The sequence below is a fragment of the Hyaena hyaena genome, unplaced genomic scaffold, assembly GCF_003009895.1.
Source record: "Hyaena hyaena isolate Hyena2069 unplaced genomic scaffold, ASM300989v1 scaffold_2, whole genome shotgun sequence".
In the NCBI taxonomy this organism is placed as follows: Eukaryota; Metazoa; Chordata; class Mammalia; order Carnivora; family Hyaenidae; genus Hyaena; species Hyaena hyaena.
The window spans coordinates 5572437-5588322 of NW_024080634.1; the positions used below are offsets into that span (position 1 = coordinate 5572437).

The window sequence follows — 15886 nt, forward strand, 5'->3', positions numbered from 1 at the left end:
CTTTTTCTATGAATCTGATTTGTTTTGGATTTTTTTCAGATTCCATATGTAAATTAGATTATACAGTATCTGTTTGACTTATTTCACTTATTATAATATTGTTCAAGGTCCATCCACGTTGTTCCAAATAGTAGGATTTCCTCCTTTTTTAAAGCTGAGTAATCTTCTACTGTATATACATATACAGCATTTTCTTTGTTCGTTCATCCATCAGGTGACCTTTAGGACGACCGCTTGGCCTTTGTAAATAGCGCTGCAGTAGATGTGGGTGCACGTGTGTCTCTTCAAACCAGTGTTTGCGTTTCCTTCTAGTACATTCCCAGAAGTGGAATTACTGGATCATATAGTAGTTCTATTTTTAATTTTTTGAAGAACCTCCATCCTGCGTTCCAGAGTGGCTGTCCCAGCTAATGTCCCCACCAGCAGTGCCCGAGGGTCCCCTCTGCCCCACAGCTTCACCCGCACTTTTTGTCTGTCTTTCTGATCCCAGTAGGCCTTCTAACAGGTGTAAGGTGACACCTCGCTGGGGTTTTAATTTGCATCTCCCTGATGGTTAGTGATGGTGAGCGTCTTTTTATCTGTGCCTGTTGGCCATGGTATCTTCTTTGGGAAAACACCTATTCAGCTCCTTGGCCCATTTTAAAAATAAATTATCGGCTTTTTTGTATTGAGTTGTATGAGTTTTTTTTAATCTATTTGGATATTAACCCCTTATCAGATATTGGGTTTACAAATATTTTTTCCTATTCTGCAGGTTATCTTTTTGCTAACTCTCTTGCTTTATTTGCTGTTTTTTATGGACATATAAAAAACATTAAGCTAGGTTTAATCCCTCTCCAATAGTAATTTGAATCATGTTTTCTTTTTAAGATTCAGATTTTCATACAGCTTGAAGAAGATCTGAAAGAGGATGATGAATCATTGAGGTAAGCTCTATGAGGATCTATCCGCATATGTGGGTGGACATCACTTGGTGATGTAGGATTAGGTAACACTCAATAATATGAGTTTAAAAAAATTATTTTAATATTTATTTATTTATTTTGAGAGACAGAGTGTGAGAGGGGAAGGGGCAGAAAGAGAGGGAGACACAGAATCCAAAGCAGGCTCCAGACTCTGACCTGTCAGCACAGAGCCCAATATGGGGCTCAAACCCACAAACTGTGACAAACACTCAATATTACAGCCACTTGACCATTATTTTTTTTAATGTTTAATTTATTTTGAGAGAGAAACAGAGACAGAGCGTAAGCGGGGGAGGGGCAGAGAGAGAGGGAGACACAGTATCTGAAGCAGGCTCCAGGCTCTGAGCTGTCAGCACAGAGCCCAACATGAGGCTTGAACTCAACGAACCGTGAGATTATGACCTGAGCCAAAGCCGGACATTTAACTGACTGAGTCACCCAGACGCCTCACGGCCATTCTTCAACAGAAAAACCCTTCGTAGGGACATTGTACAGGCAAATGGACTACAGCATACATGAACGAATTCATAACAAGAGTTTTTTTGCAAATTTTTAGAAACAGCAACAAAATCAACAGAACGAAAGTTTCAGTTGCTGATGGCAACGGGCCCTCCCTGGGGGAGATAGCCCAGAGCGAGCTCATCTTATATTTGTCAGCTTGCAAATTCTTGGACACAGCACTTTCTTTTCCACCTGACAAGATGCCGTTATTTCAAATGTAAGTCAGATAAGCCTGTGTACCCTCCTCGAAATGGTGACTTCCCTTGTGAGCAATTTCACTTGTTCTGTAGAGGGTGGGAGAAGCCGCCGTGGGGGTTTCTGGTGGCCCACGAGCCTGCTCAGAGTACCAGGTGTCAGAGGGCTTACAACACCTGTGGTTTTCTGGATTTGCCTCACAGTGGTGTTTATGGCTGAGTTCTTGCAGTGTGTGTGTGTGTTTAGGTGGTTTTGCTCCTGAAATGTTTATAAAGCAAGAGTCAGGAACGAGTGGTCTTCACTGCATTTGTGTAGATTTCTTTGTCTGTTTGTTTTTAATTAAATAAGTAGAACATGCCGTCTCCTCTTCACTTTGCCCCCATTGGCTTTCATTTCCTTTTGGCTTAACACAGCTGCACTTACGTTTAATTTCATGCCTGGCGCCAGATGCCGCTTCTGTCTGTCCTGTCCCCCTGAAGCAAGAGTTATCATGTAGAAAAGTTTGTGGTTAAAATGTGGGTTCCTTTTAACTGCATGTTACAAAGTGAAAGAAGCCAATCTGAAATGGCTTGAAATAGTAGGATTCCAACTATATGATACTATGGAAAAGGCAGAACTATGGAGACAGAAAAGATCGTCAGGGGTTGCAAGACAGGAAGTCAGAACACAGAGGATTTTTAGGACACTGAAACTACTTTGTCTGGTGCTATGATGACAGATACGTGTCATTATACATGTATTCAAAGCCATAGAATGCACACCCCCGAGAGTGCACCTAAGGTGAGCTCTGGCCTTGGGTGATAACGTGAGTCCGTGTCATCTCCTTGATTGTGACAAACGTACCACTCTGGTGGAGGATATTGATAGCAGGGAGGGCATTGCATGGATGGGGGGCGCACATTGATAGCGGGGAAGGCATTGCGTGGATGGGCACACTGATGGCGGGGAGGGCATTGGGTGGGGGCGCACATTGATAGTGGGGAAGGCATTACATGGCGGAGGGGACACGTTGGAGGCCTCTGTACTTAGTTTCTGCTCAACTGTGTTGCAAACCTAAAACTGCTCTAAAAAAGGAAGTTTTTTAAAAGTGGGTTCTGGTGTATATGATTACACATAGCTGCATTATTCATAAAAAAAAATGGAGGAAATCTAAAGTCCACGGACGTCCGAGTGGATAAATAACATTGGCATATCCATATAATGAAATACTCAGAAAGAAAAGAAAAGAAATACTGACATGTCCTCCAACGTGGATGAACCTTGATGACATGTTGAGTGAAAGAAGCCAGTTACAAAGAACCACATATTACACGATTCTATTTTATGAAATGTCCCAAATAAGAAAATGTGTAGAAGCAGAAAATAGATTGGTGGTGACCTAGATCGAGGGGGATGTAAGGGGTTGAGGGGCAATGGCTAGAGGGAGCGGGTATTCTTTTTAGGGTGATGAAAAGATCCTAAAATTGAGTATGGTGGTGGATTGACAAGTCTGTGAATAAACTAAAAGCTATTCCATTATATACTTCACAAGGGCGAATTGTATGGTATGTGAATTATATCTCCGTAAACCTGCTGAAAAATCTTTGTTGAAGTGGGCTCTGACCTCAGATTGTTTTTATCCAGTTACAGGTGGGCATTTGTCCCCGAAGTGGACACAGAGCCTGCCTTCCTGTCAGACCTAGAGGAGAATCGCCAAGAATGCAGACCCCACACTGTTAGGATTCTAGAACTCCTAAAATTGAAATACGGGGTAAATGTCTTCCTTTTTACAGTTACTGTTTATGGCAGAGGGGAGAAAGGCCAGGCAGTGAGGGCAGCCAGAGAGGCCTGTCATGTGCCACTTGATTCTAATGACCGAATAGTTTTTAAAAGTTCTTTGACTGTGAAAACTTGGAGGTGGTAAAAATTCCATCTTTATTTCCTCATTTGCATGTCACTTTCTCTTCCCACTTGCTGAGGTGCGCCTCCCGGATCACGCAATCGCAGGGAAGTGGGTTTACACACTGAGTCCATTTATTAGGCAGAGGGAAGGCCTGCAGGAGGAAAGGGGGAAGAGTGGGGAGGGGCTGGGGTGAAATCCTGGCGGAAAATGTCGGTTGAAGACCTAGCATTTGAATCATTTTGGAAACTGCCATCAGTGCTGACCATGAATGATCCCAGGAGAGCCCACCACTTCGATTTGCTGCCCGCATGCACTTTGCTTGCACCTCTCACCCTTAACAAAGCCATCGCATCTTTATGGGGTATTTTTGTTTTTGTTTTCTTTTTGCAGGAAATTGGCAGCTCTGATGAGATCACCACAAAGAATGAATTCCCTCTTCTGCGCCAGCATTCCATTTCCAGCATTAGGCAATTGATGCCATTCTTCCAGACTCTAAATTGTGCTTTCAAAACCCAGAGTAAGCTGTCTGCCGATACCCAGGGGCCTCCAACCTTAGAGTTCCCAGTTACAGATAGCCCAAGGGTCTTGAGCCAGCTAGAAGAATGTGTTGAATATGATTTTTTGGAACACCTGGAATGTTAGCCTCATAAGACAGAATTTGTTTAATCCATTTACTGATACTTCAGTGACAACCAGGATACATTCTAAACAAGAAAGGAGCCAGGGATAGTGCTTTTTAAACAAGTCGATTTCAATTTTGAAGGTAGATTTCAGATAATTTTCTGTCGGATAACAAAACACACCTCCCTAAATGCCTTGTAATATATTTGGATCTGATTGTATGTTTTGTCCTCAATTTATGTAAAGAAAATAAAATTAATATATCATCTAATGCGAGCACAAAATTTGTAATATGAAGTAAAGTATGAAGGCAATGAAGAGTTGTTTTCTCTGTTGATGCAGGTATGTGGGCTGTCTTGATATATTTTTCTAAAAGTTTACACTTGTTGGATATTACTCTTACCCCTCACCCCTATGTCCTTTGTTATTTTAAAACCAAAATACTTTATTTTCTGAAAATAATAATTGCCCATTACCATGGACTATTCAGCAATGGTGAGGGCTTAAAGTTATCTCAGCATATTTAACTCTTGCTCATTAAAATCACATCTGAAGGGGCGCCTGGCTGGGGCGCGTGGGTGGCTCAGTAGGTTGAACAACTGACTTCAGCTCAGGTCGTGATCTTGAGGTCTGTGAGTTCGAGCCCTGTGTCAGGCTCTGTGTTGACAGCTCAAAGCCTGGAGCCTGCTTCAGATTCTCTCTCTCTCTCTCTCTCTCTCTCTCTCTCTCTCTCTCTCTCTCTCTCTGCCCCCCACTTGCATGTGCTCTCTCAACACATAAACATGTAAAAAAAAGGGGAGTGTGCCTGGCTGGCTCAGTTAGAAGTGTGACTCTTGATCTTGGGGTTGTGAGTTTGAGCCCCATGTTGGGTGTAGAGTTTATAAATAAACTTTAAAAAAATCACGCATGAAAATCAGAGTACATCCAGCTTTGAAAGAAATAGTTTTAAAAACTCTGACAGCTCTAACCTTAGTTACGCACCGCGATGTGCCTTGCCAGCACTTTCCATTCAACACAGATCAGCCGATGTGGCCATGGATCCTTTAATGCCTGCAACTACTGTCAGGGAAACGGGCTCTTTCGACTCTTCCCTTTTCCTTTGTCCTTTCTGGGATCTCGTTACCACTTTGGAGACATCACTGTTCATTAAAATAATCCCTTCCTAAGCACAGACTCCTCTCTCCTGGCAGCGGGTCACCCCACTCATTCCGAGCCTCTCTGACTTAAGCCAGCTACCCTATTTAGAATCCTGGCTCGGTGCCCCTGCTCTGCTCTGGGAGCCTAAACTCTCTGCCAGGGAGCATGGTTTGCCTTCCAGACTTGTCCACCTCATGTCCCCTTTTCAGCCTCCAGAGCACTGCATGAAGTCAACTTCGAGGCCAGATGACACACACTGTCCCAACACGTGCTCTCATGTCCTTCCTTTCCTAAGCCAGGGATTGGCTTGGAATTAGCCAACATTGTCACTTAAGTTTCTCCTAACATCCTACTCCTTCGTAGTCTGTGTGCAGTGTAGAAGCAGTTTGTGTCAATAGACCCAGTACAGGATTTGGGGAGCACAGAACGTGATTACCTGATTAAGGGCTCATAATAAGAAATCAAGTGCACCACTAGAAATATGGGTATTCATACAAACGTGTTGAAAATTACATGAAAATGAAGTGGGGTTTTTTTGCTTGAAAGGGGTATCTTTAAGAACACATGTAAGTTTGGGGACTAAAATTTTAAATACCAAAGCGTAGAATTATCATTTCTATGTAAGTTCTACTGTGAGTTAGCTGTAATCCAGATTGTGAGGCGATAGCCACATGTCGATCGATAGTTAACCTCAAGGGGATGCATATGATCACATCTCAGAATTTACAAAAGTAATAGCTATGCCATCAGGAGCTATTATGCCATCTGTACTTAGATTTACAAATTTTGTTTTTCTCTCTCTACTATCTAATGGTTTCTGAAAATACCATATGTAATTTAATCCTTGTTTATTAAGTAGAAATCTTCAAAGGGATTCCACAGCACTTTCCTATGTTTCTCATGGAACACTAAGGAAGTCTTATAAATGTGATGCATGTTTAAATCTTTAGTAAATACCATAGTAGTTGAGGTTATAAGCTGTGAAGTCAACTTGCCTGGGTATGACGCTCAGCTTCCCCACACGGTAGCTTGGGCAAAACTTTGTGCCTCAGTTTTCTCATCTATCAAATGGGAATATCGAATGCAACTGCATCAATGGTTCTAGCAACTAACCATTTCAGTGATCTATGGACAGTTTTGTACCTATCAGTAAAAAAGAAGCCTGTGCCCACCCCAATATCTATAAGCATGAGCAAAAAAGCAAGATTAGTAGTTCTGGTGTTTTCTTCTTACTTCGGAACAGAGGCCCCTCAGCCACTGCACAGAGGGCAGGGAGTATGCTGGGAGAGGTGGGACTTGCCAAGAGTGGCCATAGCCAAGGAGAACAGACCGGTGCTCTAACAGAGCAGGTTTGAACACACACAGGTGGGAGGGTGGCCCATGTGTGTGGACGAAACGATCTCTGTGATAGAGTGCTTTCCAGGGGCCAGGCACGGTGCCAGGCGCCTCGCAGGCATCACTTTCTTTTTCCCCACCCCCTTAGGAAGTAGAGACTTACCTCATTCTACAAGGCCAGCAGAGCTAGGAAACGAAACCTAGATCTGTCTCCCTCTTAGAGCCCCGTTCTCCACCCCAGTGCTGAGAAAATCAGACAGGAAATCCCTGTGGTGGCGACTGCTGTTCTGTAATATGTGGAAGACAAGTTTCTGAAACTACCCCGCCCATTTATGACTTCCTGCAAAAGCAGCTCATACTAGGGCCACAGCACAGAGAAAGTAGCTCTTAGCTCTGAAAGTATGCTGAGATTGGTTTTAAAAGAGATACTTGTTTTCCAGTATTTGTACATTATGCCCAGTTAAATTAGGAGTAGAAGTAGTTAGATTTGTGGAAGTAGCGAATGAAGGTTGAACTTAAAAGTTTTGAACAACTACATGGGAGACCAGACAGTTTCTGTGTCATTGGAATAAAATGCTTTGGTGTGAAGACAATGCCTGCTAGGAGGTATTACTTGCAGTTCAGTGAGGCACACAAACAAATGAACATGCGAAATCAACACCTTCAAAGAGAATATGATTAGGAGCTGAATTCGGGCCAGCTAAGGAGTCTCCATGTTCTACATGAAGGAACAGCTGGGCTCATGAGTATCAAATTAGTATCCTGTGTGTGTGATCATGTGTATGTATTTTATTCCATCCCTTCACGCAGTAATCATTCCACACCGTTTCAATCCTCTTCAACCAGACTGTCTCTGAAGTTCGGAGTCAAGAAGATCCCGTCAAGCATTTTTCAGGATGGATAGGAGAATCCTGAGGTTAGAAATCTGCCAGTTACAGTTAGAACCCAGCACAGCAACTATGCTCAGCCAGGGTCTCCCGCTTGTATGTGCATGAGGATCACCTGGCGAACTTGCAGAATGCCTAGCCTCCTCCCCAGAGAGTCAGAATCAGTGGAAGGGATGACATTCAGGAATCTGCATGTGTAACAAGTTATTTTTGTCACCGGTGCTTCCTGGATCATTCTGGGAGACACATTAGTTTTCAGAGCAATTTATTCATAAACAAGGTGACTTATGGAAACCAGGAGAAAGTCAGCAAGGCTGAGCTCTTCATCCTATATTCCTATATAGGTTGCTCCTTCCAAGGGGTTCTCTACCAAATCAAGTAAGTCCACCTTTAAGACAAGGGGAAATGAAATAAACTTTAAAATACTGTGAGTCTAGGGGCGCCTGGGTGGCTCAGTGGGATAAACGTCTGACTTCGGCTCAGGTCATGATCATGGGTTATGAGTTTGAGCCCTGCATCGAGCTCTGTGCTGACAGCTCAGAGCCTGGAGCCTGCTTTGGATTCTGTGTCTCCCTCTCTCTGCCCCCTTGCCCGCTCACACCCTGTCTCTCTCTCTCTCTCTCTCTCTCTCTCTCTCAAAAGTAAATAAACATGAAAAAAAATTAATATTGTGTGTCTAGGAGAGTGTAAAGTAGTTCCTCAAAGGGTTAAAAATAGAAATACCATATGATCCAGCAATTTCACTAAAAAGAACTGAAACCAGGGTCTCAGATATTTGTGGTTTTTAAGATTTATTTTACTGTTTATGTTTGACAGAGAGAAAGATCATGAGCAGGGAAGGGGCAGAAAGAGAGGGAGACACACAATCTGGAGCAGGCTCCAGGCCCTGAGCTGTCAGCACAGAGCCCGATGTGGGGCTCAAACCCATGAACTGTGAGATCATGACCTGAGCCAAAGTTGGATGCTCCTCCGATTAAGCCACCCAGGTGCCCCCGGGATCTCAGATATTTGTATTCCCATATTCATGTCAGCATTATCCACAATAGCCAATAAGTGGAAATAAGCCAAATTTCCATTGACAGATGAATGGCAGACAAAATGTGATCTATCCACACAATGGAATATCATTCAGCCTTAAAAAGGAAGGAAATTCTCACACATGCTACAGCATGGATGAACCTTGAGGACATTAGGGTACGTAAATCAGTCACAGAAGGACCAATGGATAATTCCACTTGCATGAGGGACCTGAAATAGCCAAATTCATAGACACAAAGTAGAAGGGTGGGTACCAGGGGCTGGGGGAGGGAGGAGCGGGAGTTCCTGTCTAATGGGTACAGTGTTTCAGTTTGGAAAGATGAAAATTTTCTGGAGATGTATGGTGGTGATGGTGACACTGCAATGTGTGTGTAATTAATGTCACTGGATTGTGTACCGAAAAAGGGTGAAGATGGTAAATTTTATGTTCTGTATATGTTACCCCAATAAAAATTTTAACGCAAAACCCAAAATACTGTGAGTTTCAAGTGAGGGCACAGGAGAGGGTCTAAGCCGGGATTCCCCTTATGTGATGAACAATGTCTTTCTCATCCTGAGTTTCCTCCACAACATCAACCAGAAGCAGATGGGAGGTGGGAAATTAAGGAGAAACTTGCGCTTCACTGTTTTCAGTCTAAAAAAAAAAAAGTCAACATTTTACTGTAAATTGGAATTGTAATAATGACTCTGTCTCCCCCAACCACTCAGGGTTTTAATCTGTTACATTTCATCTCTATGTCCTTCCACAACCGCTTGACACTCTTTTCTTTTACCTAACAAGTCCTGCTCAAATTGTTTATGTAACAATATGGGAGCCAGTCTTTGAGATCTATATTCCTCAGTCTTGCTTCTTTCTCCGTTTCCTCAGACACCCCGAGGCACATTGTCACAGGGCAACCCTATTAAAGCACCTACTGATGCCATAGCCCATCACTGGCTGCAAGGCAGGTGCCCCTTCTGTAGAAGAGAGCCTACATCTTCAGTTCCTTCGGGGTCTGGCATATATAGGCAGTCCACGGTAACTAAATGAAGAACATAAAGGTTGATTTTTCTGATAAAGGTGCTGGAGGAGGAAGAAAGGGCAGTAAACCCGGGTTCTGAATAAAGTAATTTGTAGGACTAGACAGCAGGGGGCTCAGGGAACAGTGGGGTTTTGGCCCCAAACTTAGACCCTCTCTAGTAACCACTCCCCTGGGGCTCCTACTTTCTCACTGACCACCCAGTATTGGCACCTGAGGGCGCTCTTCTTAGCTTGGGGTCCCCACTGTTCCCTGCTGGTGGTCCTTGAACTACCTGATTTCAGAAGCAGCCCAACCCACCTGAAAAACGTGTGAAGACTGCCTTTTCTATCTTCAATGGACTTGTCCTCAATTCTTATTGGACTCTTTGACAGCAAAACACTGCTGTACTGTGTGTGGGGGGGGGGTGAACACCTGACCATGGGCACCACTGTACTATTTGGAGAGCTCTTTGTGTTATAGTATAGCTACTATCTTAACTAATAAGCATTTGATTGTATATTCTTCCAGGTTTCCCTTGCAATTGTTTTCCGTTTGTTTCTGAATATAAGCCAGGTTAACCATCTAATTGTTAAGGAATCTAAATTCCTTCAGGAAAGGGACAAATTGTTTAATATGATTGAGAGAGGTGGAACTTGTGATTAATCACAGAGCATGATTGGCCTAAAGGTACTCAATGTCAATAAAAGTTAATATATATACATCAAGGGATGCCTGGCTAGCTCAGTCAGTAGAGCATGCGACTGTTGATCTTGCAGTTCTGGGTTCGAGCCCCACTTTGAGAAATACAATCGTTAGGGAGCCCCTGGGTGGCTGAGTCAGTTAAACATCCAACTCTTGGATTCAGCTCAGGTCGTTATCTCACAGTTTATGAGTTCCAGCCCTGCCCTGGGCTCTGTGCTGATAGCACAGAGCCTGTTTGGGATTCTGTCTCTCCCTCTCTGTGTCCCTCCCCCACTCATGCTCATTCTCTTGAGCTTGCTCTTTTTCAAAATAAATAAAAACTTTAAAAAATTAAAATAAAATCTTAAAAAAATATATATATATATATATACACATCAATATAGGGTTTTTTGACATCAACATCTCTATCTAAACGGTCAGTTATGAGATGGATGAAATCCCACTTACAATAACAACAATAATAAAATATTTAGGGGAAAAAAAACTTCTTAAGAACTCCTTGACAAATATTTCCAAAGGAGTAAAGGAGGCTTGGAGTGAAAGGAAAGGTTCACTGGGTCTTGAAGAGGAAGATTCAACATCATCAAGTTGTAAATTGTAAATTCATCTATGAATTTAAGGCAATCCCCCAGAAACAACACTTAGTTTTTTGTTTTGATTTTTAAAAAAGTTTTTAATGGTTTATTTATTTCTGAGAGAGAGAGAGACAACATGAGCAGGGGAGGGTCAGAGAGAGGGAGACACAGAATCTGAAGCAGGCTCCAGGCTCTGAGCTGGCAGTCAGCACAGAGCCTGACGCAGGGCTCGAACCTACAAACTGTGAGATCATGACCTGAGCCAAAGTCAGATGCTTAACCGACTGAGTCACCCAGGTGCCCCAACACTTAGTTTTTTGTTTCTGTTTTGTTTTTTTTTAACAGGATAAACTCATCCTAAAATTTATATGGAAAAATAGGCAAAAGTAGCCAGAAATTTTCTGAGAACAACGAGTAAAGAAGAGGACTACACTGGGTAGGTCTTGAAACATTATGAAGCTGAAATAATTGGTACCAATGCAGGACTGGACAGCAGATGAATAGAATAAAACAGAAAGTCCATCAATGAACACAAATGCATAGAAAAATGTACTCAAACCAATACGGGGTAAGAAAGGTAGCTTATCTGATAAATGGTATTGGGGTAGCCAACAAAAAATAAATAAATTGGATTTATACCTCTCATCTTTCAGCAAAATAAATTCCAAACAGATCAAATATTGAAACCATGAAGAAACCATAAAAATACTAGAAGAAATCAAGAGAAGGCATTTATATGAGCCAAGAATGGGGATGATCTTTCTTAGATTAATATAAATTCCAGAAACCATAAGTGAAAATTCAATAATTTTGACTATATGAACTTTCTTTTAAAAATTCTGCAAAACAAAAATAGGCAAAGTAAAAGACAAATGGCAAACTGAGAAAAGCATTTGAAAAGACTCCTATTATGAAAGGTTATTTTTTTCTAATATTCCAAGAACTCCTATTAAAAGAAAAAGTATAGTAAGATGGGCAAAAGAAATTAACAGGAGGTTCTACAAACACACAAAAAAGCAATTGGCTTTAACACATGTAAAAAGATGCCCAAACTTACAGTATGAGGAAAAACAAAATTGCTCTGAAACATTATTCACTGACCATTTCAGTACGTGTTAGTAGTAGGGAAAAATAGGATCCCTTCTACATATAAAAGGAATATAAATTAGTACAAGCTCTTTGGAGGAAATTTGGCAATTTCTATCAAGACTATGATTGGGTGTATCTTTTGACCCAACAACTCTACTTTTGAGAATTTGTCTGATATACATATACATGTATAATTGCATACAAATTATTCATTGTAGTCTTATCGATAATAATAAAACTTTAGAGACAAACTTTGCCCACCAGCACAAGGATTGGCTACAGAAATTACAGTACATCAATAAAATGGAATGCTATGGAGGAACCTGGCTGGCTCAGTCAGTAGAGCATGTGACTCTTGATCTCAGGGTCATGAGTTCAATCCCCATGTTGGGCATAGAGATTATTTTTTTCAAAAAAAGAATGTTATGAATTTGCAAAATAACATGAGGAGTTTCTTTATGTAGTTTTGGAAGGATCCCTAAGATATACTGTTCAATGTAAAAGTCAAGGTGCATATCTGTATAAGTCGAAAGCAACCAGATTTCACGTCGTGTTTATTAAATCAGGCAGAGATTTTATTTGACAAATGTTTGAATCCCTCTATGGACTTTAAACATTTCTCTTTCCTTGACTTAGTCGATTTTCCTTTGACTTAATCCTCCAAAAATACTGTAGGCTGGGTGGCTTAAACAACAAACATTCATTTTTACAGTTCTGAAGGCTAGGAGTTCAAGATCAAGGTAACTTCCTGGTTCTTCCTGCCTTGTCCTCACACCGCACAAGAGTTGAGGGAGCTCTGGAGGGCCTCTTTTATGATAAGGGCATTAATATCCATGAGGACTCCACCTTTTGTGACCTAATCACTTCCCAAAGCCTCCACCAAATACATTCATTGCGGGGGTAGGATTTCAATGTATGAATCTGGAGGGAGACAAACACTTAGTCTACAGCACTCTCCAAATGAGATAGTTTTCTATCACTAAAAAGGTCACATCAAACTCACCTTTTCCTTTTTCTTCTTCTTCTTCTTCTTCTTTTTTTTTTTTTTTTCAAAATAAAGATTTCCATGTAAGCTTGGGTTTGGCTGATACAAACAGCAGAAGGGTGTGGTGGGGCATTTATTTTCCTGTAAAATCCCCTTGTACATCAACCTAGTGTAAGCTCAGCGTGTACATATATGCCTCACATTTTTTTCAATATGAGTAAGCCTTGAGAATGTGGAATTCCACAGTGTGCTTAATTGTGTTAAAAAGGGGGGGGGGGGACAAGAATCTGTGTGTATAGGTAAGTACTTGCTTACACATGAATATACTGTCTACGCCTGTTGGTGTCCTAACAAATTATCATAAACTTAGGGACTTCAAATTACAGAAATGTCTTCTCTTCCAGTTCTGGAGGCCAGATGTCTGAAATAAGTTTCACTGGGCTGAAACCAAGCCATCTGCAGAGCCTTGCTCCCTCTGAAACTCTGGGGGCTCTAGAACAGAGTTGCCTCACCTTTTCCAGCTTCTAGAACTGCATTCCTGGCATTCTTTGGCTCAAGACCCCTTCTTTTCAAAACCAGCAGTATAGCATCTTCAAGTCTCTGTCTGCTGCGGAGGCCGGATAACCTTCTGTGACCCCATCTCCCTCCCTGTCTATATATAACTATTTTTCTTAGTTTATTTATTTATTTTGAGAGAGAAAGAGAGAAAGCATGAGAGGGGTAGGGACAGAGAGAGGGAGAGACCAGAATCTCAAGCAGGCTCCATGCTGCCAGCACAGAGCCCGATGCAGGGCTAAAACTCACGAATCGTGTGAGATCATGACCTGAGCTGAAATCAAAAGTCAAAAGCTTAACAGACTGAGCCACCCAGGTTGCCCCTGTGTCTGTTTTATACTTGGGATTGCATCCATGGCCCATCCACGTAATCCGGGCTAATCTCATCTCAAAATTTGCTGAGCAGCACAAGGTTAATAAGGGAAGAAGTTGGAATAAGAATAATAATACTAAGTGAACAAGCTGTCAGCCCTAGACTGACACAGCACTACACTAGTAAATTAAAATTCTGTTTGGATTCCCACAAGGCGACAGTTGAGACCCCTCAAATTGATTTCACAAGTCACAAATGGGCCACAATTTCTCAAACACAGCCTTGAGATCATAAGTTCAAGAAAGGAAACCTTGGCTGTTTTGTTCACCACTGCATCCTTGAAGCCCTGACATTGACAGACACAAAGAAGGCTCTCAATAATGAGTTGATAAAAAAGCCTCTTACATAACAATCCCCGGCTGGAGAGAACCGAGAAATTACCTAGTGCAGGTCATTACAAGGGGTATTAACCAGCACTCTGACTTAGGTGATTCACATTATGTCATTTGCCCAATGGTGAGTGGCAAGGGTGACAACACAACATTTCTTCATGCATTCAGATCTTCCTCTACTTATGGTGGAGTTACCTCCCAATAAACCCATTGTGAGTTGAAAATATATCGTATGTTGGGGGCGCCTGGGTGGCTCAGTCGGTTAAGCGTCCGACTCTAGATTTCAGCTCAGGTTGTGATCTCGAGGTCATAAGATTGAGTCCTGTGATGGGCTCTGCACTGAGCATGAAGCCGGCTTGGGATTCTCCCCGTCCCTTTCTCTCTGCCCCTTCCCTGCTCGCACTCTCTCTTTCTCTCCCAAAATAAATAAACATTTTTTAAAAAAATCATAGGTTGAAAAATGCATATTAATAAGCCTAAACATACAGAACATCATAGCTTAGCCTAGCTTCACCTTAAATGTGTTCAGATCACTTAACGCTAGCCTACAGTTGGACAAAATCAACTAAAACAAAGCCTATTTTATAAGAAAGTGTTGGATATCTCATTGTTTACATACTGTACTGAAAGGGAAAAACAGACTTTGTATGAGTGCAATGGTTGTTAAGTGTGTGGACTGTTCATTTTGATAGCATGGCTGACTGGATAGCAATGGCTGATAGCTTGCTGCTACCCAGCATATGAGAGAGGATCAAACCGGATATTGCTAGCCCAGTGTGAATCTTTAAAAAGTAAAATAAAAACCGCCAGTTGTTTTACTGGCAAAATTGGGCTTATTTAAGAATAAGAGAGAATTGCAATCCGGGACAAACAAGTTGCGGCAAAACCCTAGGTGATTCCAGAGAATAAAGGAGAGGTACCCTTTCTTAAGGAGAAAATGGGTGGGTTGGGAAGGCTGTTAGAAACCAAAAAGTCCACTGGAGTAAATTGGGAGTTCAAAGTATAGTGTCTTGGCTGAGCTCTTTCAGCGGTGTGGGAGATAAGGTAAGGCTTTCTTCTTCTCCTCCCCATCCCCCATAGTAAAGTAGTACCAAGCAGCAAGGTCCAGTCCCGGCAATGTCAAGACAGTCTCTTCCTGTTGGGCCTGCAATTGACAAGGAGTGATAGGGAGGGAGAGTTCCCTTTCCCAAACCCCCGACTCCACTTCACTGAGGTTTCCGGATATTAATTTTCACGTCAGCAAAAGAGCAAAATTCAAAATATCAAGTACAGTTTCTTTTTAAAAAAATTTTTAATGTTTTAAATTTATATCTGAGAGAGAGAGAAGAAAACAGCATGAGCAGGGGAGGGTCAGAGAGAGAGAGGGAGACACAGAATCCAAAGACAGGCTCCAGGCTAGCTGTCAGCACAGAGCCAGACGCAGGGCTCGAACCCACGAACCGTATGATCATGACCTGAGCCTACGCCGGACGCTTAACCGACTGAGCCACCCAGGCTCCTCAAGTATAGTTTTTAACGAATGCTATCATTTCCACACCGCGGTAAAGTCCGCAAACCCTAAGTAGAGCTGTGATAAGTGGCGGTCGGGGATGCGGGTGGGGGGATAACTATCTGTATTGGAAATAGTATTTAGTATATAGTAAGCCTGGACTAATGTATACCAAATTGTTTATACATTCTGGTGAAGAGATTGGGAGTCAATTTTATGTTTTA

General features: G+C 42.0%; 1 protein-coding gene across 4 annotated transcripts in view; it reads left to right on the forward strand.

The window, feature by feature from the left end:
- DOP1B (DOP1 leucine zipper like protein B) overlaps positions 1–4482 on the forward strand; it is a 103735-nt gene extending 99253 nt beyond the window's left edge. For 2 of the 4 annotated variants that reach the window (XM_039228463.1, XM_039228471.1), the window contains 4 exons: positions 871–926; positions 1522–1683; positions 3285–3411; positions 3934–4482. In XM_039228463.1, the coding sequence (XP_039084394.1) occupies positions 871–926; positions 1522–1683; positions 3285–3411; positions 3934–4185 (597 nt within the window). In that variant the 3' untranslated portion in view covers positions 4186–4482. Of the gene's footprint in view, positions 1–870; positions 927–1521; positions 1684–3284; positions 3412–3933 lie in introns of those variants that run through there. The other 2 variants (XM_039228468.1, XR_005527738.1) reach the window with 2 other exon arrangements.
- The last annotated feature ends 11404 nt before the right edge of the window (positions 4483–15886 follow it).